This window comes from Megachile rotundata, chromosome 1, assembly GCF_050947335.1.
Source record: "Megachile rotundata isolate GNS110a chromosome 1, iyMegRotu1, whole genome shotgun sequence".
In the NCBI taxonomy this organism is placed as follows: Eukaryota; Metazoa; Arthropoda; class Insecta; order Hymenoptera; family Megachilidae; genus Megachile; species Megachile rotundata.
This window is the reverse complement of record NC_134983.1, coordinates 16,593,750-16,620,459: the sequence shown is the minus strand read 5'-3', so window position 1 is coordinate 16,620,459 and position 26,710 is coordinate 16,593,750. Positions and strand designations below refer to the sequence as shown.

The following is a 26,710-nucleotide window of genomic DNA, read 5'->3' as shown; positions in this document are numbered from 1 at the left end:
TTTAACATTCCAATCGTACTTTTCTTAATAAAATTTTACCAAGTTTTCAGCGACCTTCGAGCGAAGGTGAGGGTCGCGTAAAAATACACGAACCGTTTATTGAAAGAAAAAAAGTGATTTCATAATCTCGAGAAATTTAATTAGAAATCTCTCCATCGGCGAGCAAATCGAAAAAAGATTGGTCGAAGAAGCAAACGAATTGTAAATCCTCAGAAACAGCAAGAAATCACGTTCCACCGACTCCCAAACCAGACGGTGATTTATCGTTTTGTTGATGATCGATTCACATTCTATTTCGCTAGTAATCCAGCAGATTGTTGACACGGTAGATTAAGAAAGAACGATGACTGACGAATCCACGTCATATTGAATCAGCAACTGAATAAATTGTTGACGAGCTCGGAGTGAAAACGGAAGCTCGTTAAATTAATAGCGAGGTTTCCTGAACATTTTCTTTCTCAGATACTACAAATTGAAATAAATACAGCGATGAAAATTTATTGTTTTTTTAATCAAGACTTTGGTTGTTACTTTGTCAGTTAGTAACATAACTAAACAATAGTTAGTACAAGTTTAATTATTAGGTCCACAAAAAATGTTTAACACATAACAAGGTAGGTTAGCTAATCAATGTTCTGCTTTTTTATCGGTACAATAATTTCCTATGCTGTGAATATTTAGTTACTTGCATAATGATTCTTAAGGTCGTTTACAAACGTTTAATGATAATTATTTCTATCTTGAAATAATTTTCAATCGAAACAATCTTGAATTTAACACGTTGAGTGCCACGTCAGCCACCGGTGGTGGACACTGAACTTTCCGTTTAGGCCATGTCAGCCATCGGTGGACACTGAACTCTTCCGTTTAGGACGCATCAACCACAGGTGGCTGGCAGTGTAAAATACGATGTAAAACTAAAAAATTTACATTGTTATAATTACTGAAAATTTATTTAAAATTTACTTAATTTTTATTTATCGCAGGATCGTATTATTAATGAATTTAAATACTTTCCATTATTTATTGCGTGGTCTGAATGGAATTTTCTTAAGAATTCGTCATGTTCAACGTGTTAAACAAAAATTTAGTCTTGTACTATTATTGGTTTATAATTGAAAATATTTTAGAGACACAACGAAGATGTTCAGTTAGTTTCTCTCGTTCGTCAATTTTACGAGAAACATCCACGTTCGATCTCGCATCGAAGAACTCGAATTTCCTTAAGAATTCGCATGGCGCTCGACGCGTTAATTGTCTAACAAGTTATTTGATAATTTAATAAGTAAGTTATTTGACATAAAAGTTCGACGGAAATTTGAAAAAATAAGGTACGATGAAAATCGACATCGAAGATCGCGTCTTACGAGTTCATTCACCGTTGCAGTAGAGTAACGGTGTTTATGAATGAAACATCTTGCTTCGATGATCATGCACCGAGGTGCTTCCTTTTTCCCTTTTCTTTCAAATATCTATTTTATAGTGCGAGCGAGCTCTTAAGCCGGCGATGGGCAACATTACTCCACGTATAGCGTTCCAATGCAGAAACAAGTTCAAAATATTAATTTTTGAATTTAATTATACAGCATTTCCTATATTGGTAATTTTACAATTTTAAGATTATTCATTGTTAAAAATTATTAAAAAAAAATAGAAGTCAATAATTATTCGTACTTTTAAATCATGTGTTACTAAGTATTCTCGTAATCTTTCAGTAAAACAGAACCTACGATTATATAACACTTTTTTATCATTTTTATTTATAGAACGTGCTGGTAAAATTTTACGTAGAAAACTGGGTCACAGTATGTATATCGAAAAACAGAATATTCCAATTTATTTTGTTCTTTTGTAACTTTTTAGCTATCAGTGTAATTCACTCTTGACATTTAGATACATAATGTTGCAATATTGGAATAATAATATTGTAGGTGTACTTTTAGTATATATGTGAAATATGCACTTTTCTGACTATTAATAAAATATTCAGCTCATATTTTTTCTTTACTTTTACTAAAATATTGCGTTCAAGGGTTACTTCAACTTATAATAATTTGCAATTTATAAAAGTGAATTTATGATAAATTCACATTTGGAATGTATAATAAAAGTGAAAAATAAATTAACAAATTATATGTATTAGTGTACAGATTCCTTTCAATGAAACCAAACACAGATTTGTATAATTCGTAATTTACAATAAATGAATTTACAATGAATTTATAATAAATTTACTTTAGGAATTAATAATAAAAGCGAAAAATAAATGAACAAATGATATGTATTAGTGTACCGATTCCTTTCAATGAAACCAAACACAGATTTGTATAATTCGTAATTTACAATAAATGAATTTACAATGAATTTATAACAAATTCACTTTTGGAATGTATAATAAAAGCGAAAAATAAATTAACAAACGATATATATTAGCATACAGATTCCTTTTAATGAAACCAAACACAGATTTCAAGAAAATCATCTCAACAAATTATATTATTTACAGTAAAGGATTCGTGTTTCGTCAAAATCATCAAATCGTTAAATTCACCACTTTCGTAGTTTCATAAGATATTCATAGTGAATAAAGTTTACCGAGTATGTGAATATATTTTCTTCATTCTTGCGTATGAAATATACTGGTATATTTATCAATATTATTAGTATGTTTGTATAAAAATTTGGACATCCAGTGTAATAAAATGTTGGGTGTGTTCCTTCCTAGTTCAAGCAATAAGAAAGGTATTATTCCTTTGTAGAATCTGATTTCGGTTTCAGCTGTGCTCGCTCGACACGCATAAATCTTCAACTTTATGGAAGCATAAATAACGTGGAATTGAAGGTATTATATTATTGGAACGCTGATGCCGTTGCTTTAACAATATTGCGCAATCACGGCAATACAATGCGATAAATTTTCAAATTTCTCTCCACGGCATAAATTTCGACGAGGCGCGATCGATCGCCAACGGGACAGTCATTCCAACTTCGATCTCTGCGGTTATTTTTCGATGGTGTTAATTTTATTGCTTTGGAAAAGTGGACAGATGGAGTGTTTATAGAATAGCTCGTAATTTGGAAGTTTTGAGAATTAGAACTTTAGGAACTTGGAGAGCTAAGAATTTTAGGATTTGAGTTTGGGGTTTTGGCAATTTTAGGACTTGAGAGTTTGGGGTTGTGGCAAATTTGGGATTTGAGAGTTTGGGGTTTTGGAAATTTTAGGATTTGAGAGTTTGGGGTTTTGGTAAATTTAGGATTTGAGAGTTTGGGGTTTTGGAAATTTTAGGACTTGAGAGTTTGGGGTTTTGGTGAATTTAGGATTTGAGAGTTTGGGGTTTTGGAAATTTTAGGACTTGAGAGTTTGGGGTTTTGGTAAATTTAGGATTTGAGAGTTTGGGGTTTTGGAAATTTTAGGATTTGAGAGTTTGGGGTTTTGGTAAATTTAGGATTTGAGAGTTTGGGGTTTTGGAAATTTTAGGATTTGAGAATTTGGGGTTTTGGCAATTTTACAATTCGAGAATTTGGAATTTTGGCAATTTGGGGATTTGAGAAATCGGGGTTTTTAGAATTCAGGGATTTGAGAATTTAGGAATTTGAGAATTCGGAAATTTGAGCATGTGGAAATTTGAGAATGTGAAAATTTGAGAATGTGGAAATTTAAGAATATGGGAATTTGAGTATATGGAAATTTGAGAATGTGGAAATTTGAGTATATGAAAATTTGAGAATGTGGAAATTTGAGAATGTGGAAATTTGAGAGCATGAAAATTTGAGAATGTAAAAATTTAAGAATATGGGAATTTGAGTATATGGAAATTTGAGAGTATGAAAATTTGAGAATGTAGAAATTTGAGAATATGAAAATTGAGAAACTTGTCATTTCCGAAAATATAAAATTGAAAAGTGAAAATTGATTTGAGAAACACAAAAGATTTAAATTTTCGATTTACAAAATCGGCTATCCATTGTTGCCTGTGAATGCATACATTTGGAATACCCCATGGGAAATTGGTGAAATAAATACGTAGTCGGGCGAATTTATCGAGATACATTTGTAAATTGAACTGCTGTTTGGTATTATTATACGAGAAATATTTTATAGTATAACGCAGTGCAATTAATTTAAATGCTTTTAATTCCAAGAGATTAATTGTTTTCGTTCGACTGTTTTTCGAAATAAATATTATGTAACATAATTTTTATTAATTATAAATTAAAAGAAACAATTAATGCTTGTTATATTTTAGTTTTTGGCAATATAACGAAAGGTTTTCTCTGTGCAGCCCAAAACAAATTAAAAATTAATAGAAAGTTAGAAGATTTCTCGCTTTTATAAATTTATAAATTTCTGGTCCTAAAAATTTGTAAATTAACAAATTTTTAAATGTATAAGTTTGTTATTTCTACATGAAAAGATATCTAAATTCGAGAATTTCCGTTTTTATACATTTCATATTTTTTCGCATCGTATTTTTTGCACTTTATAAACAGAGTACTCATGCAAAATAAAAATTGATGAAAATTCGATGCGCGTGTATGAAAATGAAAAAACTTTTCAGAAGGGAAATTACATTTCAGCTGGTTACTCTCGTTCAGAGGTTTGTTTCAATCGAGCAAGCAAATATGAAACAGAGCATATTTTCACTAAATTTAATTCGTTTACGAGTTTCAAATGAATCAAAATTAATGCTTAACGAACAACGAAAATGTAATATAACAGGTTGAAATACGAAAGAGATTTAATTTCATTTATTGCTGTACTTGAAAGCTCAATTATTTAAACAACGTATTTACTTCTGGTTTTCGTTAATACTAATATCATATTCGTTCAAATAAGTATTTTAAACATCGTATCGCATTTAAAAATTGTTGTGTACTCATGCATGTGTACTTCATTTATAAATAAAAATATCAAATATAATTATGTATTTAATTATCTGTCGTAAGAACTATCGTATAATAAATTTGTAGCAAGAATTATAAATGAATATAATAAATATGTAATAAGAATTATAAATAAATATCATAAATCTGTAGTAAATATCACCAATAAATATAATACATCTGCAGTAAGAATTACAAACAAATATAATTATATTTGCAGAAAAAATTACAAACAAATATAACAAATTTGCAGTAAGAATTACAAACAAATATAATTATATTTGCAGAAAAAATTACAAACAAAGATAACAAATTTGCAGAAAAAAATTACAAATACAATAAATTTGCAGAAAAAAGTTATAAACAAATATAATAAATTTGCAAAAAAAAAACTATAAACAACTATAATGTATTTGCATAAAAAGATACTACTATATTTGTAAGAAAAAATTTCAAATAAGTAAACTTGTAAAAAAGTTACAAACAAGTGTAATAAACTTGCAGAAAATATGATAAACAAATATAATAAACAGAAAAATAATTAAAATGAACAAAATCAATTTTCTGACAATATTCCCAAATAAACTCAAAAAAACAATACAGAAAAGAATGAACCTAACCGAATTAATTTCTCATAATTCTTATTAACTTCTTAATTACGTCCGACACATCTGTAATCATTCAATGTTTACGCTGTAAAGACATTCGATGTTTCATTTTCAATAAACATAATAATAAAGAAAACTGTAATAAACATTCGAAACGAAAGAAACAACGATTAATAAATAACATAACCGGGGTTTTAATATAAAGTGAAGGAGATAAGTTATCTCGTGAAGTGCGGCGCAATATCGTTCGGTAGAAAAGTATTTATAAAGATGACTGTGACCCCAACGTCAAGTTCAAATAAATTTTCGATGGAACAACTTAAAAATGAAACGTTCCCGACTTTTAAAATTTCACTGTCCCACTGTTTGCTTCGAATCAATCGATATGTCTTTGGTTACCGTAAATTTGTAAAATTTTTGTTGAACGAGGGTTGAAAACAGTGAACTTTGTAGAATTGAACGGCGGTTTAATATTGGAAGAATTTAACGAGGGTTCTTGACAAGGAAAATTTAACTTGATTAAATCTGGGTTAAATAATAGTTCATCGATAGAGAAAATTTAATTGGACAATATCTATGTTAAATAATGATCTACAACTACAAAAATTTAACTTGATAAAATCTAGATTAAATTGTGGTCCATAACTATGAAAATTTAACTTAACAATGTCTATGTTAAATAATGATCTACAACTACAAAAATTTAATTTGATAAACTCTAGATTAAATTGTGGTCCATAACTATCAATATTTAACTTGATAAAATTTGTGTTGAATAATAGTTCACATAGATAATGAAAATTTAACTTAACAATGTCTATGTTAAATAATGATCTACAACTATAAAAATTGAACTTGATAAAATCTAGATTAAATTGTGGTCCATAACTATGAAAATTTAACTTGATAAAATTTGTGTTGAATAATAGTTCACATAGACAATGAAAATTTAACTTAACAATGTCTATGTTAAATAATGATCTACAACTACAAAAATTTAACTTGATAAAATCTAGATTAAATTGTGGTCCATAACTATGAAAATTTAACTTGATAAAATTTGTGTTGAATAATAGTTCACATAGACAATGAAAATTTAACTTAACAATGTCTATGTTAAATAATGATCTACAACTATAAAAATTTAACTTGATAAAATCTAGATTAAATAGTGGTCTATAACTATCAATATTTAACTTGATAAAATTTGTGTTGAATAATAATTCACATAGACAATGAAAATTTAACTCAACAATGTCTATGTTAAATAATGATCTACAACTACAAAAATTTAACTTGATAAAATCTAGATTAAATAGAGGTCCATAACTATGAAAATTTAACTTGATAAAATTTGTGCTGAATAGTAGTTCACATAGACAATGAAAATTTAACTTAACAATGTCTATGCTAAATAATGTCCCACAACTATAAAAATTTAACTTGATAAAATACATGCTAAATAATGTCCTCCTTCAAAAAATTTAATTTAATAAATTCTGTATTAAACAACGAGCAAAATTGAACTTGATAAAATTAATGTAAAACGATAGTTAACAAGAAAAATTGAACGTTCAAACTACCAGTTTAGAATGTTCGCGCTGAAAGTTATTTTTACGTAATTTACTTAATAATTTGAAGCCGTTTAACATGAATTAGTGAGATTGTATAACAAGCGTCAAAGCGTTTTTACGAAATACACACGATCATCGCGCGTTACAAAGCTATTGCAAATATTGAAATTTTAGCTTTCAGCGATTTGTAAAATATTGACAAATTCATTTCTGTAGACGGAACGTTTAACGCGTTCATTGTCACGAGAATTCGGTACTGACCTGCACTTGAGATTTAATAATTAATCGATCACAAGATGTGAAATTTTGTTCAAATTTTTAGTACTCTAAGTTTCTTTAACTTAGAGTTTCTTTAACTTGAAGTTTAGATTCAATTATAATTTAAGATCTCTGAATATAAAATACATTCTCTGTTTTCACCACAAGTGGCTGATGAATTTTCATGAATATTAAAAATTTGAGTATGTACCTCATTGGAAGTACTCATATCTACTTAGAATTATGAACAATAATTTACATGAAACAACATTACTATTTTTGGTAAGATTTGTTGTAAAAGTATTCAAGTCTTCAACTTCTTTAGTGTGGCAACGTGTTATTATATCTATGAAACTGACAAGTGACTGTTGAATTTCAATTTTAACCCCTTGCATTATAATGTCTTTGTCAAGTGCGTCAGTCAGAACTGACTAATTTTAGCCATAACATGTAAACAGACACAGAAACTTGAAATGTTATGTGAATTTGGTATAATGCAGTCGTTGACTATGCAAACTGTAGTTGGACTTGAACTCCAAATTGAAATGTATTCAAAATTCGGGTAAAATTGGTCATAGCCGAAGTACGAGTGCGTCACGAGTCAGACTCGTCAAAATAGCGTAAGGGGTTAATTAATGAGCAAAAATAAATCTACGTGTTGAGAACTCGGTGTACAAAGAAGAGCCTTAATTCTGTATAATTAATGAGTTAATGGGTCTGAGGACGTTTATACCTAAGGGACAACTGGGCCAAAAAAGGTTGCAGACTGTTATTTTTCCTCACGTTGTGAATATCAATTTTATTACACATTTTTATGAAAGTCTCACTTTCAGTTCAATCCCTAAATCGTGCAGAGATCTGATTCCTAATAAATTCATTTGTTGTTAATACTTTTATTCAACCACCCAATGTAAGTCTTTAGGCAAGAAGTTAAACCCACAATTTTAATTCTCAGAAAGGATAAAATCATCCCTAGACAATTAATTAAAATTCTCCTCGACAAGAAACTCCCGCGCCTCCATTTTCTTTGCGACAGCAGAATGATTCGCGACGAAAAATAGAAAAGGAAAGGAAGTCGAGGGAAAAGCATCGTAGAAGATAGAACGTTTTCACGGATATAGGAATCGAGGAAAATGGCGCATAATCGTGGATCGAAGGCTCTCGACCTTGATGATATCGGAGCCGGAGAGATTGTTTTTCCTTTCGAAGGAACGAAACGCGATGTAACGTCACTAGGAATCTTCGTCGACGTGACTGCTTTCAACGCAACGTTTCGAATCTACGTCAGCCATCTGCGTCGGAACCGACAACTCTAGATCAATAACTTTTGCGCGCGAGAATTGCGACTGATTTGTTGCCATTGTTCCATAAAGCAACCCTCTGGCCTACTATTATACGAGTGTACGATATCGATATCACCGAAAACGTTTGCATGAAACAGTTGGTCAAAAATGTTACTCCATTTTCGAAAAAATTAATTTCAACTTTTTCGGAGTAAGGTTCTGTTACTTTGTTCGAGACAAAAGTACTGTGGATAGGAGTTTAAACGCAATTTTTTGTTAATACACCGAATGTGAATCATTTGAACGAATAGGTTTTCAGAATTTGGGGTTTTGGCAATTTTGGATTCTGAGAAATCGGGGTTTTGGCAGTTTTACAATTTGAGAATTTGGAATTTTGGGAATTCGGGGATTTGAGGATTTAGGGGTTTAAGAATTCAGGCATTTGAGAATTTAGGAATTTGAGAATTTAGGAATTTGAGAATTTAGGAATTTGAGAATTTAGGAATTTGAGAATTTAGGAATTTGAGAATTTGGAAATTTGAGGATTCGGGGATCTGAGAATTTGGAGATTTAGAAATACTGGGATTTGAGAATTTGGGGATCTGAGAAGGTGGAAATTTGAGAAGGAGGAAATTTGAGAATGTGGAAATTTGAGAATATGGAAATTTGAAAATATGGAAATTTGAGAATGTGGAAATTTGAGAATATGGAAATTTGAAAATATGGAAATTTGAAAATATGGAAATTTGAGAATGTGGAAATTTGAGAATATGGAAATTTGAGAATGTGGAAATTTGAGAATGTGGAAATTTGAGAATGTGGAAATTTGAGAATATGGAAATTTGAAAATATGGAAATTTGAGAATGTGAAAATTTGAGAATGTGGAATTGTGAGAAGATGGAAATTTGAAAATATGGAAATTTGAGAATGTGGAAATTTGAGAATGTGGAAATTTGAGAATGTGGAAATTTGAGAATGTGGAAATTTGAGAATATGAAAATTTGAGAATGTGAACTTTCAAGTTACTCCATATTCAAAAAAATTAATTTCAACTTTTCCGGAGTAATATACCGAATGTGGATTGTTTGAATGAACATTATACATTCTTTTCAAATTACTTTTTCTTGAAACGTGCATTTGATCGAGATAAAGAATCGTGTATGTTCATTTATGTTCGTTTATCGTTTGTTTTTTAACTCCTTAATTATGTGTGCATTATACGTCAGCAGGTTTAGTGTTAATGAGTTAATTCCCTTTGGCGTGTATTGAAGTCTATGCAAAACTTCGGTTTCGTGCGAACAAATCGTTTTTTATAGAATAGAAATGACGTTAACGAATTAATTTTGTACCGTTTTGCTTTCTAGGTGAAATTTATAAGAGTTTGTCTTATGTTAAGATTGAGTTCCACAGTTTTTTTTAATTTAAGAATTAATGAATGTTAAATAAATTTGATCATTAATACTGAAGGTTGTTATCAATTTTCAAATGTTCAAATGTTCAAATGATTAAATCATCAAGTGTTCAAATGACCAAATTGTCAAGTGTTCAAATGTTCAAATGATCAAATCATCAAGTGTTCAAATGCTCAAATGTTCAAATGCTCAAATGACCAAATTATCAAGTGTTCAAATGTTCAAATGATCAAATCATCAGGTGTTCAAATGCTCAAATATTCAAATGACCAAATCATCAAGTGTTCAAGTGTTCAAATGTTCAAATGTTCAAATATCCAAATATCCAAATGTTCAACATCAATTTTCCTCAAAATACAACAAAATAAGCCAAAATTTGCTTCTATACATTTAACTTTTTTTTAACATCTAGATTCACCCTATTTTGCCACCAAATCAAAAACAGTCTGTATCTGCATTTTCACATGAAAACACAATCGTCGAAACACATTTAATATAATTTTAATAATTCCACATCTAACTTCATTAAAGTAGTATTCTTGTTTAATAGAGTTAAAACATGTTTAATAGAGTATAACATCTTGAAGAATGTACTTTTGAAATTTGATGCTTGAGTTTGTTAAGATAGCAAAGTTGTGACGATTCTAAGAGAATAAAGATTTTGTGAGAACGATAATAATCCGAATACCTTCTTCTCGAAACGTATTTATGATATTAGTATATAGCGTTATTCACAACTTGATTCAGCCTTTTCTTTTATTGGTTATACGATTAGTAAATCCGAGACACTGGCTATTGTTAAACTCTCACGATGTATTAATCATCAAGGTACGATGTTACGAAACATGTGCATGTAAATAACGGTACATCGTCTAAGACTGAACACTGAAATTTACAAATACACGCTCATAAATAAAAAATAATATTGAAAGAAAGAGTACGAAACTCCGATAAAAGTAGCCTTCATAATTCTTGTATTAATGCAACAGAAAAAAAAAACATGAAGAACCGAACTGGTCGAAGCACACTTTTCAATCACAATCGATCTTCGAAAGTTTCTGGATTCTCCGTGTATTTCTTGAGATCGAAAGTAGATGTCACTGAATTTTACTAGGTCACTGTTACCTGCTGACCATAATCACGTACTGGAACTTTCAAAACTAGAATTACTTCGATCTCGCGAAAACCATGACACAAGATTCAATTTTGAATTCTCGACACCTTATTTGCAAAGCCCTAGAACGAAACATTTTACATCCATAACTCTCAGAAACAGCTGTAACCTCTGCATAACGAAAATTCACGTGTTCTTCACTAGAAAAACGAAACACTTGCGCCTGATCATCGATTAGCCTGCAAAAGGTGTGCACGTCACTCGTAACATTCTTACTTTTCTCCGAGAAGCATCCTCGCGGTCACAGCTCGGACTCCAAGGGTACAGCTCTCAGTTCCAAGTGTACATCGAGAGCTACGTTCGATCTTCGAACTAAGGGAAGCCGACAGGGAAGAGAAACAACGTCGAAAAGTGGTCGTATCCGCGGGTCCGTATCGAAGCACACCCGCGGTGTTAGTGCTATCGACGTCACCACTTATCGCGTAGAAGAGCGACTTTGCAGGAGCGTGTACGTGGGCAGTTCTCTGCGCCGTCGTATCCAGCTCGGAACTCCTCTCCAGGCAGCGGTCTCCTGGATTGTCCGTGCGCTCAGCTTCCCTCCACCTCTGTTTGCGCAACGCGATCAGAGCGTTTCCTCTCGCTTCGACGGAGCTGCTGCTCTCTTCTGGGTTGTACCTCCGGTGTTTCGAACTCGTCGATGCGCCACGAGAGCACCGGCGACCAATTCTTCCCGCGCGATACCGCCCGACTGACGACCGCTCGACGACACACGCTCGCACCAGCCGAGAGTCCTTCGGGGCGACTCAGCTGTCGCGATTCACCGGCGTCCGTTTCCAACGGGGCGACGATTTCCGCGTGCGATCGAATCTTCAGCGGATTCCGTGGCCAGGCGAGTCCGACTCGCCACGGCCGAGCATCGCTCGCTTCTGGGTCGACTCGTATATGCGGGACCTGTGCCCGCGAGCGATATAGGTCAGTGGGCCAGGGCGATCACGGACATGCGCGGCATTGCGCGCACCCGTGGCCCTCCGAAGCCACCGAATCAACACGACCCAACGATAACCCGAAACGTGCCCCGTTTATTGCACCCGACTTATTCAATGTACTAATCATCGCCGATTTCGCTCTTTGATATCGTTTAGTTTCAAACTTCCAAGTTGAGTTTGGAAACTCGACTTTCCAAACTTGAGGAAGTTCATTTTATTTTGAGAAAATTAGAGGTTGGCATATGTCGATGAAAAAATATAATTATATCAAAACTGGCAATTCAGCAATTTTTTTACTGATTGATTATACAAGTTTTAGTTTTTTTGATTTAACCCTTTGCGCTAGAGGGGCGCCTCTTAGGCGCCATTCGATTTAATACAATAATTTAAAAGAAGCATTATAATAGTGCTTATGTGATGTATAAACATAGTGGAATAGACAATAGTGGAAATTATTAGTAGAGAAATAATAACTTCACTAGAAGTCATTTAACGTTTTAATTAATATTTTAAAGTTGCTGTTTGCAAACAGTAAAATTATCTTCGAGTGCAAAGGGTTAACCCTTTGCGCTCGAGAGGCGCCTCTTAGGCGCCATTCGATTTAATACAATAATTTAAAAGAAGCATTATTTAATTAATTCTATGATAGTGCTTATGTGATGTATAAACATAGCGAAATAGACAATAGTGGAAATTATTAGTAGAGAAATAATAACTTCAAAAGAAGTCATTTAATATTTTAATTAATATTTTAAAGTTGCTGTTTGCAAACAGTAAAATTATCTTCGAGTGCAAAGGGTTAACTAAAATAATGTACATTCATACAAATGACTTGCTTTAAAAAATGGATCATTTTCAAAATAATCCACAGATGCAAAATCGAAGCCACCGAATTCAACGATAACCTACTGTAATGTCTACTTATTAACCCGACTTCTTATATGACACTCGAAGTTGCGACTATCGATTTCACTTGTCTAATATATGAAAAACTGTTTCAATGATAGTAATAAGTTGACTACATCGTATCTATAGATCTAAACAATATTTTGTATAAATAATATTAAACTGAATAACGAATGTCCTCTTTCGAGTGCAGAGCTAAAAATGCTAAGAAACATTTACACGAATGTGGACCATTAACACTTTTATAGAATGACGTCTCTCGAGTGCAAAGGTTATTCGACCAAGTTTCGAGATAAAAAATTCCTTACCAAATCTCTAAATATCTTTCGAAGCTTAAGATTACATAAACTAATGTTCACCAGAATTTCCAGCAAAAAGTACATTAAATACTGTAAATACATAGGAGAGTTATGTAGAAGCAAAAAGTCGAACTACATGTAATTACTAATATATTACAATTCCCGGAGAATGATCATTGAACATGAAGCTTGAAAAGAAGCGGCGCTCGATGATGTTCGCTTTCAGATACTTAATCGCGTGCGCGATTATGTTCGTGTATAGAATGTAATGGACGATCCTGTATCGCATACTTTCCTCTCTGTTTGCCACTGCATGGTTTCCCTTTTTCCGTTCAATTTGCTCGCTTCTAATTCCCGTGCTTTCCCTTTCCTCTCGACATATACACGACGATTGCGGCCATTTGAATGTCGCCATGATGGAGCCTATTATCTCACAATACTGTTGCTCGAACGCCGCGTGGAAATTGTGCTTTTTTTCGCTATTTCGTCGGATACGAAGATTGCCAGGATTTACGTCGCTAGACGTGCAATGAGATGATTGAGACACGCACCGAGACGTGCAAGCTGAATACCATGGGGGAAAGAAAATATCTTACGCAACAATCGACTTTTATTCCCCACTCTGACATGTTTATGATTCGATGATTCAGGTACGAATGAAGGAACAATGTTGAAATTTTGCTCGGTTAACGATAGAGATTCGCGAATCAGGGAAAATGTGGAATGAAGGGATTAAAAGAATTTTTCTTCTAGTATGATGAAAATGAGATTATTTATATGGGCATCATTTTATGCTAAATATTTGCAAGTTTAGAAAGTAACTGACTCTCCTAGAAGATACATCGCGCTTTTATAATCATAGTTTTTTGTTCTTGTTATGGTTCAGACTTGTCATTGTTATATGTTAATGTTTCTGTTAGTGTTTTATTAAAATATATATTGTTGAGGTCTATTAACCTGTGTTAAATTCAAGTACATCACCTTAAGTTATACTAAAAGAAGATAGAGGATTTGAACATGTTAAGAATATAACAAATTATCGCACGTTCATAAATCGATTAACAGAAAACTATTACGTATTTAATTTATATAAAGCGTGAACTCTGTCATGAAATGTCATTCCTTATCGTATATTTGCCATCGTTAAATCGTTAACAGTTTGTTGTAATATTATTTTAATAAATTGAGTATATTTGGCTTAACATCTAATAAAGTTGTCGTCGTCAATCACTGCATAATTCTAATAGAACATTTGAGAATATAGATATTTGGAAAGTTGAAAATTTGAAAACCTGAAATTTGAAAATTTGAGAATGTAAATATTTGGAAAGTTGAAAATTTGTAAACTTGAAATTTGAAAAACTAGAAATTCGAGAATGCAGAAATTTGGAAAGTTGAAAATTTGCAAACTAGGAAATTTAAAAATTTGAAAATTGGAGGAAGCAGAAATTTGGTAAATTCAAAACTTGCAAACTTGAAAACTGGAAAATTGGAAAACTGGGAAATTGGAGAATGCAAAAATTTGGAAATTGAAAAAGTTGAAAATGTGAAAATTTAAACATTTGAAAATTCGAAGACGCAGAAATTTGGTAAATTCAAAACTTGCAAGCTTGAAAACTGGAAAACTAGGAAATTGGAGAATGCAGAAATTTGAAAATTTGAAAAGTTGAAAATGTAAAAATTTAAAAGCTTAGAAATTTTAAAATTTTTAAATTCGAGGACGCAGGAATTTGGAAAATTCCAAATTTGCAAACTTGCAAACTTGAAAACTTGGAAATTGAAAAATGCAGAAATTTGGAAACTAGAAAAGTTGAAACTGTATAAATTAAAAACTTAGAAATTAAAAAATTTGAAAATTCGAGGACGCAGAAATTTGGTAAATTCAAAACTTGCAAACTTGAAAACTGGAAAACTTGGAAATTGGAGAATGTAGAAATTTAGAAATTGGAAAAGTTGAAACTGTATAAATTAAAAACTTAGAAATTTGAAAATAACTAGACTTTCAAACTTGTATAGTTGAAATTGAGAAAATCTGTAAATACGGAAATTGAAGAATATTAAAATTTGAAAATGTAAAAAAAAATTAGAAACTGCAAAAATTAAAAAATTTGTCAATTTATGAATTAACATACTTGAAAATCTGAGCTCCACAAACGACCACACTGAACGCTTTAATTCGTCTATAAATACATTGCAGATTACATATAACAAAAGCACTTCATTTCTCGATTACAGTCATCACAACATTACGAATCCTTTCCTTATCAATATCTTGTCAACTTCGATGAAAGTAATTGATAACTTCTAAGAAATCGTACAAAACGAAAAGTATCCTGATTTTTCACATTAGAGCTCGTTTCTTCCAGTCGTTTAATTTAGGTCGAATTTTAATCTGATGTCTGATAATAGCATCTGTGTTAATTGTGGATGTTTATATTAGCGACGTGTTTTAAGTGTAACAAGGTTAGTGATACAGAGATATGAAATGGTACAACAGAATGTTGTTCTGTCGTTTCGCTTTCGTCGGTAATGAAGTTTGAATTTAAAATGATCAGAAAGTGGTTATCTGTGAGACTTTACTGTTCGCGTACAGAAACGTATTACAAATGGTTCTCCGTGTAAAACAATGAACGGAAAAAACTTTCAAGATACAGGAAATCTGACGGATTAAATCCTCTATTCGTTTTGAACGCAACACGGACATTCTTTGAAAGAAATCTTATGCGTTGTGAGTCATAAGCTTCTTGTCTTTGTTTCATAAATATCCAGAGGAAAGCAGAATTTTTATGCGTACGAACTGTCTGAAAACTCATTTCTCTTGAAAGGTAAAAAAGAAACAACAGAAACATTCGATCGTATTACTTCAAAAGGAATTATGCAAAACTAGAACGCGAACTTTTCTCCAGCCAAGAGAAGATTTACAACCGACACGCAGCGAAAGATAAAAGAATTTCCAAATTGAAAAATGAGAAAGTAGAAACATTTGAAAACTGAAAAACTGAATCATACAAAAATAGAAAAATCAGAAATTGTAAGGTTAAAAAATTGAAGAATTGAAAGACTGAAGAATAGAAGAACAGAATAATTAAATAATGGAAGAATTGAACAATTACATAAACGAATAATTGGACAATTGCATAGTTGAACCACTGCATAACAGAATAATTGAATTCAAAAATTGAATAATTGAATAATTGGACAATTGCATAGTTGAACTACTGCATAACAGAATAATTGAATTGAAAAATAGAATAATTGAATAATTGGACAGTTGTGTAGTTGAATCATTGTATAATTGAATGACTGGATTGGAAAATTGAAAAATTGAGAAATTGAGAAATTAAAAAATTGAAAAATTGAAAAATTGAAAAATTGAAAAATTGAAAAATTGAAAAATTGAATAATCGAGAAATTGACAAATTGACAAATTGAAAAATTAAAAAATTGAAAAATTGAGAAATTGAGAAATTAAAAAATTGAAAAATTGAATAATCGAGAAATGGAGAAATTGAGAAATTGACAAATTGAAAAATTGAAAAATTGAATAATCGAAAAATCGAGAAATGGAGAAATTGAAAAATTGAAATATAGAAAAATTGAGAAATTAAAAAATTGAGATATAGAAAAATTCAGAAATTGAGAAATTAAAAAATTGAAGGCCTGAAAAATAAAAGAAATACACAATTGAAAAGACGAAAATGATAATAACAAATAACACACCATCAATGCACAGCAGTAAAAACAAAATTAATTAAAATTCGATCCAATGAATTCGATCGTGTCATTCGTGTAGTACATTACAAAAGAAAATGCGTATCAGCAGAAAATTATTCGCCCAGTAATCAATACTCAAATGTAGCCATCGAATTGTTCCACCCGAAAGTATATCGTTTTTCGACAATTTCACCGTAATTCAATTTTTAATATCGCATCGAGTGTACGACAATCCGATTTATCGAACGGAATTAAATTAAACGAAACGCATTTGTATATCCTTTTGAAAATGAGAGAGAATCATCATTAGCGGTGACCATCGTTCATTATATGACGTTCGTGCGTCAAGGGTTTGATTAAATTCACGTTAAATCCACGAGATGAACGTAAAGTTCAAACGCTAAACGAATACCCACGCAATTATCAATAAACTGACTCGATGGCCGCTAATTAATCGCGCACGTTTATGTAAGATCGTTCGATCTAATCTAATCGTAAACGAAACAAGATTCAAGCGCTATCGCTATTGATTCGTATCGATATATTCAATACTCCGACAGCAATGGTTTATTGTTCGCGTTGTATTCCTGACAACTGGTCAGAAAAGTACTCGACCATTTAATCGACGACTTCATTCTGTTTCTAATATTTTATATCGTTAACTGCAGTCATAAAAACATGTCAATTTTATAAACTCAAACCCATCACTGACATATCACTACAATGCAACATTCGTTATGGTATCATGATTCTTATTAACTTCAATAAATGTATAATTTGTTAGGTACCTCTGAATGAATTGTGCTTCGATTAAATAATTCTATAATCAGAAATCCAAGACTTTTTTAAAATAGGAAAAATCTAAAACCGTAGTTTTATACTAATTGCAGACATTACCAGTGATCAAAATTAGTTTCTCTATCGGTAACCATTATCGATAATAGAAACGTAATTCCAGCTATCGGTAACTATTACTCATTCGATTATTTTGATTGCCGATATCATTATCGCTAACCGATATCGATAGCATTTCTTCTTACATATATTCGACCACTGCGTGCTTTCAAAATTACTGATAACAATAATAATTGATCGTTGATGCGATAAAACAAATTATACCTTTATTTTATTAAAACAGAATGGTACAAAAGAATAAAAGATACTGTAGTATTTTCATGAATTTCATAGTAAAATTAGTATTTATTACAATTCTATTAATTTTAATATTCGTGTTTCGCCAAAAATAATTGAACTGATTACAATATCATAACAAAAACTTTGCTTATGTATCTAGAACGATTATAAAAAGTTGATTAACTTACTATCAGACATATTCAACAAAAAGTTCGCACCTGGCAAAAATAAAATTTTGCAAAAAATTACGAACTCGAGGAAAAAGTACCAACAGCTGAAAAAATCTGTCAGATCCGCCCATCGAATTGGATCAATTAAAAAAAAATGTTGAAAAATGTACGTAAAATGTCAATATACGTTAGCAGTCACGTCCATTCTGACCATGTCCGTCAACGTGTAAAAGCGATCGAATACTTTCCTGACGATTTGCCGATTCAATATTGATCCGAGAGCACGTTTCGCGACAGACTGCAGAAAATCGTCACGGAATCGAAATACCGAGATTTCATTTGCGTGAAATTTTATCCGTTCACCAGAATTTTATTGACACGTGGAATCGTGCGTTTACGTCATATCAAACGTATTTCTCTTCTCTCCCTCTTTTCTGTCACAACTTTTTTTTATTGCGATCTTTGTGTTGAGTTTTCACACTCTTCAAAATTTTCGGGTGAGAAAGGCTAATGACACGGTCATCGAAAGTTTCTAGTCTCTCATCTTATGGCGTTCGAAAACTTTCGTTTTGGATAAAAGTTATGATTTACGACGGTAATAAAAATTCGTTTTTAGAATTCAATGACAGAAATTTAAAAATCAGAGACTTCGTAAATCTCGTCGATTCAATAAGGAAACGATTTTATTTGAAGCATTCAAGGTTTGGTACACGACCCAGCGTTTAACGTATAACACCTGAAGACCGGGTTTTTTCTGCGACTTTTTCATTTTTTAAGAGAAAAGCACGTATGTGTGATTTTAAAGCAAGGTTTTATTAAATCAACGCTATTTTCGATGAGATTTTACAAAGGGTCGTGTCTAGTATTTCTTAAGAGAGATATTTTGTGAAACATTCACCCTGAAGTGGAACCCGAATTGTATATCTCGCAAACTCTGCCTGCCATTTTCACGGTTACGAAGTTACCAAAAAATACCAGGTAAAAAGCAAAACTAGTTCGACAGATAGTACTAGAACGGTAACAAGAAAAAACCCAATGCGTAAAAATGAAAAAGTAACGCAGCTTAATAAAAATTCGAGCAAAAGCGTAAATCTACGTGGGCCCTCGTAGGAAGTCGGAATGGAAGAACGTAAATTTACGTGGCCTGTCCTTTAAGTGTTAAGATGCATCTAAATATTCGTCGATCACGAATATAGGCAAATTACTGGACGTTTAAAAATCTGACTGTTTAGAAATAGTCATTTCTTACGCGTATACAATAATACGTAAGGCGTGGATTACTGTATTTAACGAAGTCTCTAGTTTCCGAATTGAATCGGTTTTGAAGCTGCGACCATTTTCGCAAAAATTCTAGCGACGATTCTAATTAATCGAATTGATCTGAAAAATGTACATAGCCCGTCCGATAAGAGTTAAGAATGGCCGGACATGTTATCGATCCATCCGAACACGAAGTTACAGAGAAATTTTGCTGTTAACGGTAATAAAAAATGGAGTCAAAGTAGAATATAATTAACCAGCCATGATGGCTAAATGGTCACCATGAGGTGACTATTTCAGCGAAAATTATGTGTCAAAATCCAAATCCTGAGGAGAAAGGATCCATGATCAAAAAGTTCGAAACCGTAGGTGATCGCGACAAAAAATCTCGCACGAAAGCAAGGGTTAAATATCGATCGTGCAACCAGTTTGGAATCCTTTTGTTGGGATCGGAAGCCAAGAAACTGCATAAAAGTTGTCACACCTAATTCAGACCGGGTATCAAATTCCTGTCTGTCCGTTTTCAGCGATAGAAGTGACGTCAATATTCTTCGAATGCTATGAAATCATATTTTATGGCTGTTAAAGGATACGGCCAAGACGGTGTATGTTCTCTTTTGTGGCTGCGGGCTGTTTTTTAAAATGCCAGACACACGTCGTGCACGCGTTTGCATACGCGTATCATTTTCACGCGAGATACGCTTCCTTATCTTGTTATTGCGTCTGTTGCGATTTTTCCGTCGCAATCGAAACGACGAATCGACGAACACTCGCGTTTGTCACGGCTCACAAAGAGAGCGCAAAAAGCCTTCGACGATTTACCTGAAACTTTGTATACTCCGATATTTCCTTTCCTTCGTTGTTTATCTTTTACGCGCTACCATACTGAAGACGCAGAAAATTTTATTAAATTACATTCAGATCTTTAGCGAATCTTATTAAATGTTCAGAAAATTTAATATTCATAGTTGTACTCACTGTTCATAATTGTACTCACTGTTCGTAACTGTACTCATTACTGATAGTTCCAAGTAGTTAATACGAGTATGTTCAATTAGGCGAACAAAGAAACGATTTAAAACACAGACTATTCACATGGAAATTTAACGCTTCAACTGTGGTACTTTTTAAATGAATATACTTTCAAAATGAAAATAAATTTTAATTTAACTTCCATTTAATTTTAATGTAATCTTACTGATTTGATATTCTATTTCAAAAGATTATTTGTTGTGCCTCATTTATTTTTAGGGACGTATGAAATATATCGTTCTTTTTTTTCTGTAAACTTAATTATATAGGACATTGTCTATTATAGTAATATTCGCGACTTCGTGTTATTCGAGGGATGCCTGTAATGATCTACCACGGGATTATTTACTTGGAGTTTCTAGCAAGTATAGTTGTACGGAGGTAAGCTACGAAACTTGTACGGCCAAGAATAAATCCAGCGGACATGAGGAAAATGTTGCGACGAAAGAGTAACGGGTTACTTCGTTGTTCATTTTTCAATGGTAGATTTGACAATTTAAAAGATACGGGATTTGGATACTACAAAATTGAGAATTTGGAAATTTGCGTGGGGATTCGGATTTGAGAAATGTGGGAAATTTAGGTTATTGAAAATCTGGAGGCTTGAGAGTTTGAGAATTTGAGAAATTTGAGTGAGGATTTGGAATTTGGGAAATGTAGAAGATTTGGATTATTGAAAATTTGGAGGCTTCAGAATTTGAGAATTTGAGAAATTTGAGTGAGGATTTGGAATTTGAGAAATGTGGAAAATTTAGGTTATTGAAAATTTGGATGCTTGAGAGTTTGAGAGTTTGAGAAATTTGGATGAGGATTTGGAATTTGAGAAATGTGGGAAATTTAGGTTATTGAAAATTTGGAAGCTTGAGAGTTTGAGAGTTTGAGAAATTTGAGTGAGGATTTGGAATTTGAGAAATGTGGAAGTTTAGGTTATTGAAAATTTGGAGGCTTCAGAGTTTGAGAATTTTAGAATGTGGAAGTTTGAGAATATGGAAATTTGAAAATTTAGGAATTTGAGAATGTGGAAATTTGAAAATATAGAAATTTTAGAATATGAAAATTTGCGAATGTGGAAATTTAAGAATATGGGAACTTGAGTATATGAAAATTTGAGATAATGGAAACTTGAGAATATGGAAATTTGTGAAGGAGGAAATTTGAGAATGTGGAAAATTTGAGAACATGAAAATTTGAGAATGTGGAAATTTAAGAATATGGAAATTTGAGAATGTTGAAATTTGAGAACGTGGAAATTTAAGAATATGGGAATTTAAGAATGTGAAAATTTGAGAATATGGAAATTTGTGAAGGAGGAAATTTGAGAATGTGGAAATTTGAGAACATAAAAATTTGAGAAGCTGGAAATTTAAGAATATGGGAATTTGAGAACATGGAAATTTGAGAATGTGGAAATTTGTGAAGGAGGAAATTTGAAAATGTGGAAATTTGAGAACATGAAAATTTGAGAATGTGGAAATTGAAGAATATGGAAATTTGAAAATGTTGAAATTCGAGAACGTAGAAATTTAAGAATATAGAAATTTGAGAACATGAAATTTTGAGAGTGTGGAAATTTAAGAATATGGAAATTTGAGAATGTTGAAATTCGAGAACGTAGAAATTTAAGAATATAGAAATTTGAGAATGTGAAAATTTGAGAATGTTGAAATTTCAGAATTAGGAAATTTGAAAGTTTGAATCTAAACTATCTAAACTATGATCTGCCCTTACAACGTTACATCTTGATAACCAGAATGACAAAATCTATCAGTATGCAAAATTTCAACTAAATCGGTGACCCGAAGGCCTTGCACTCCTCTTGTCAGCCTTTTGTCACCGCTTTTCTATTCAATCACGCTTCTGCAACAAAACCGATCTGTTTTCGATATTTTATTTCGTCTTTTTCCTTTTGCATGCAGCTTGCCATGAAACTCTATGAAACATCCTATTCACCGAGTCAAACACGCTATTTTATTCTCTTTTATTTTATTTAGATAAACTGTCGGTAAACACATCTCTATATTCACAAAGAATTAAATGCTTATACTTGAAAATTCGAAACTTAGACATTTCTGAGTTTACAAAATATTAAATGTTCATATTTGAAAAATAAAAATTCTCTCTAAATTTACGAAGAACTAAAGGTTCATATTTGAAATATAAATTATGAAATATTCAGAATGTGTACGTCACTACATTCACAACGTACCAAACGTTCATATTTAAAAATTCAGAATTCTCTCATCTCCAGATTCACAAAATATCAAATGTATAAATTTGAGAATTCAGAATCTCTGAATTTACAAGAAACCTTTCTACATCTGAAAATCTAAGAACTTATAAAGTTTGAAACCTAAATTTCTATGCTTCCAAACTTTCTAACAAAACCTCGTACCTTTGAAAGCTCGATATTTCTATATTTTTCAATTTCCGAGTTCAAATTCATTCAATCAAAATACATTGCACCAAAAATAATTACCTTTGTTTTGCAATAATCAATCAGTGTACTGCGTGCGCAGGTTTCTGCCAATAATCCAAATATCAATCAGATAAATCCGATAAAAAAAAATTAATTTAAGCGCTGACGGGTCGAATCGATGACAGGTACGCGAAAAACGTTTTAGTAGCCGATGACGAAACTCGAGATAACCAAGAAAATTCGAAGAACGGTTTTCCGTTTCACACATCGCTTTTTTTCGAAGGTCTTCCGTGTCGAACAAAGAAACTGAATTTGTTAACGAAATGGAACGCAGAAAGCGAGAAGAGATTATTATGGAAGGAAATTTGAATAGCTATATTGAGATCTGAGATCGGGGAAGGGGTTCTGGAAATAAATCAGTCTTTCAAAAGGGAAACTGCAAACTCCAATGAAATATGTCTGATTTTATTAAATTTTAATAGAAAAGCTTTCTACGCTTTGTACTTCGAGGAAATCTTTAACTGGTCTTAGTAAATTTTAATCTTTAAGCGTAAAGTAATGGAATAAAGATTAACCACATTACAATTTTATAAAATGCAATTTAAAGTTTGCATTTGGGCGAAGATTTTCTGCGTTTACGAAATAAATGTATGTATATAGATTTAATAATTTATAAGCTTGCAAGTGGTATATTATTTTTAACTAGGTGTTTGATTTATTATGTTTGTTCTATTAACGTTGCGTGAAGCTATTTAACATAGAATCACTTTAGTCTTTAATTCATAATATCAAGAGTCACTGATGTTTCTTATTGATAACTCTTTGGTGAACTTACAAGTTTTAATATGAAAGAACTTGTTTTAAGATGTTTACGAAGTATTCATTTCAAATTTATTTATTAGAAATGTGGTTTGACAAGAAAGTTTTACAATTCTATAAAATTTGCTTTTTGCAAACTACAAGTTAACTAATTAAAAATGTGGAAATTTGGAAAATTTGGCAATTTGAAAATTTGGAAATTTAAAAATTTAGAAATTTGAAACTTTAGTAATTTGAAAATTTTAAATTTGAAAATTTAGGAATTCGAAAAATTAGAAATTTGAAACTTTAGTAATTTCAATATTTGGTAATTTGAAAATTTAAGAATTCGAAAATTTAGAAATTTGAAACTTTGGTAATTAGAAAATTTTAAATTTGAAAATTTAGGAATTCGAAAAATTAGAAATTTGAAACTTTTGTAATTTAAATATTTAGTAATTTGAAAATTTGGGAATTCGAAAAATTAGAAATTTGAAACTGGTAATTTCAATATTTGGTAATTCGAAAAATTAGAAATTTGAAACTTTGGTAATTTCAGTATTTGGTAATTTGAAAATTTGGGAATTCGAAAAATTAGAAATTTGAAACTTTGGTAATTTCAATATTTGGTAATTTGAAAATTTGGGAATTCGAAAAATTAGAAATTTGAAACTTTGGTAATTTCAATATTTGGTAATTCGAAAATTTAGGAATTCGAAAAATTAGAAATTTGAAACTTTGGTAATTTCAATATTTGGTATTTCGAAAATTTGGGAATTCGAAAAATTAGAAATTTGAAACTTTAGTAATTTCAATATTTGGTAATTCGAAAATTTAGAAATTTGAAAATTTGGCAATTTGAAAATTTGGTAATTTGAATATTTGGTAATTTGAAAATTTCCGAATTCGAAAATTTAGAAATTTGAAAATTTGGTAATTTGAAATTTGGCAACTTGAAAATTTGGTAATTTGAATATTTAGTAATTTGGAAAAATAGAAATTTGAAAATTTGGGAATTTGTAAATTTGGTAATTTGAAAATTTGACAAATTGAAAATTTAAGACCTTGAAAATTTGAAAATTAAAAATGCGTCGTCACCAAAATTTACCTTTTCCCATTAAAAATAAGTAAATTCCAAAAACCGTACGTACTCAAAATTAACCAGCGCAGCCACATGTTCAGCTCTACCAATAAACTAGTACATAATTACCTGAAACACAAAGAAAACACACAAATCAGCAAAATAATCTTCCCAATTATTCCACAATATAAATCAGCACACCACAAATCCGTACATAAGTTATCAAACAGTAAACAGTACTTCACAACAAAAAATCTAAAGTCATCCCGAGTGCAATAAACGCGGTATTAATATCCCATGAGAATATGTACCACTAAATTCCGCATTTAACAACAAGAATCGTAATTGAACGAAAAACTCGTTCGTTTCGGCATGGACAAATTGCACGTTTTTGTCAGAGGAAATTCGATAAGAAACGGCAATGGAATAATTTAAATCGATCGTGGCCACGTCCCATACTTGTCTCGTTACGCCACTGCCACTTATCTGCCTTCTACCTACACACACTGAAACCTACCTACGTATACGTTAGCCTACCTACATACACGTTAACCTACCTACACACACTGAAACCTACCTACCAACCTACCTACGTTCTTTCCCATCGGATATCGCTCGTCACAGTCACACCATACTCGTACTTTCGCAGGTAAACACCTGTCCTTCCCGACGATCAGGCTCATCGAAAACCCACCATCATCGATCTTGACAATCGTATCCGAAAGACGTTTTACGATTAGTTCTAACAAGAAAACCGTCTCTGTCTTCACGGATTTTAATGGACTTTTGCGAGTTCGTGTTCTTACGAATTTTTATACAGGGTATTTGCAGTAATGTGAACTTATTGTTTTTTATGTGAGCACGGATCTTAAGGGGGTTCAAATGTAATGTAGGTTTTTTCTACGTTTTTCTGGGTTTTCGCATATTTTTTGGGAAATTAGAATTTGACTGCGTGGCAGTTTTTGTAAATCATTTTCTATGAAATTTTACAGAGCTTCAAGTTCTCATTACTCGGGGTATTTGCAATAATATGACCTCATATTTTTTATGTGAGCACGAATCTTAACATTTAAGAGGGTTAAAATGTAATGTAGGTTTTTTCTACGTTTTTTTGCTTTCCGTATATTTTTTGGAAAATTGGAATTTGACTGCGTGGCAGTTTCTATAAATCATTTTCTATGAAATTTTACAGAGCTTCAAGTTCTCATTACTCAGGGTATTTGCAATAATGTGACCTACTGTTTTTTATGTGAGCACGGATCTTAACATTTGAGGGGGTTAAAATGTAATGTAGCTTTTTCTACGTTTTTTTGCTTTCCGTATATTTTTTGGAAAATTGGAATTTGACTGCGTGGCAGTTTTTATAAATCATTTTCTTGAACAATTAATCATTGGTAATGAACAATTAAATGATTAATTGTTCATTTTTCATTGGTAACATAATACCAATTTGAACAATTTTTCATTGGTAACATAATACTGTATATTCGTTTCCCCTGATTTTAATGGTACAATTAATTTCCTTTCATCATTAATTTTTAAAACGTCAAAACGTTTTAATCATCTGTAATCCAAAGTTGTGTTGCACTTAGTTTTAGCAGAAACCACTTCAGAAAGTATTTTAGCGTACTTTTCTTGAGAAAAATAAAAACAATTGTCTTCTCGTTTACCCGCAATTAATGCATTTAACTTTTCAAGAAAAAGATCACGATTTACTGCAGTATCCATTCAGTATAAATTACGGTATTGGAAAAAAAAATTAAGAAAACGTTGCTCGCAT

General features: G+C 31.6%; 1 protein-coding gene across 18 annotated transcripts in view; it reads right to left on the bottom strand.

The window, feature by feature from the left end:
* LOC100877371 (uncharacterized) overlaps positions 1–26,710 on the bottom strand; it is a 197,961-nt gene that overhangs the window by 70,084 nt on the left and 101,167 nt on the right. The window contains exon 1 of one of the 18 annotated variants that reach the window (XM_012294319.2): positions 25,001–25,059. The exons of 15 other annotated variants lie outside the window; for them this stretch is intronic. Coding sequence is in view for 2 of the 3 variants with exons in the window: in XM_076537811.1 (XP_076393926.1) it covers positions 24,958–25,025 (68 nt within the window). In the remaining variant the exon portion in view is untranslated. Of the gene's footprint in view, positions 1–11,410; positions 12,034–24,957; positions 25,060–26,710 lie in introns of those variants that run through there. 2 more of the 18 variants (XM_076537811.1, XM_012294317.2) reach the window with 2 other exon arrangements.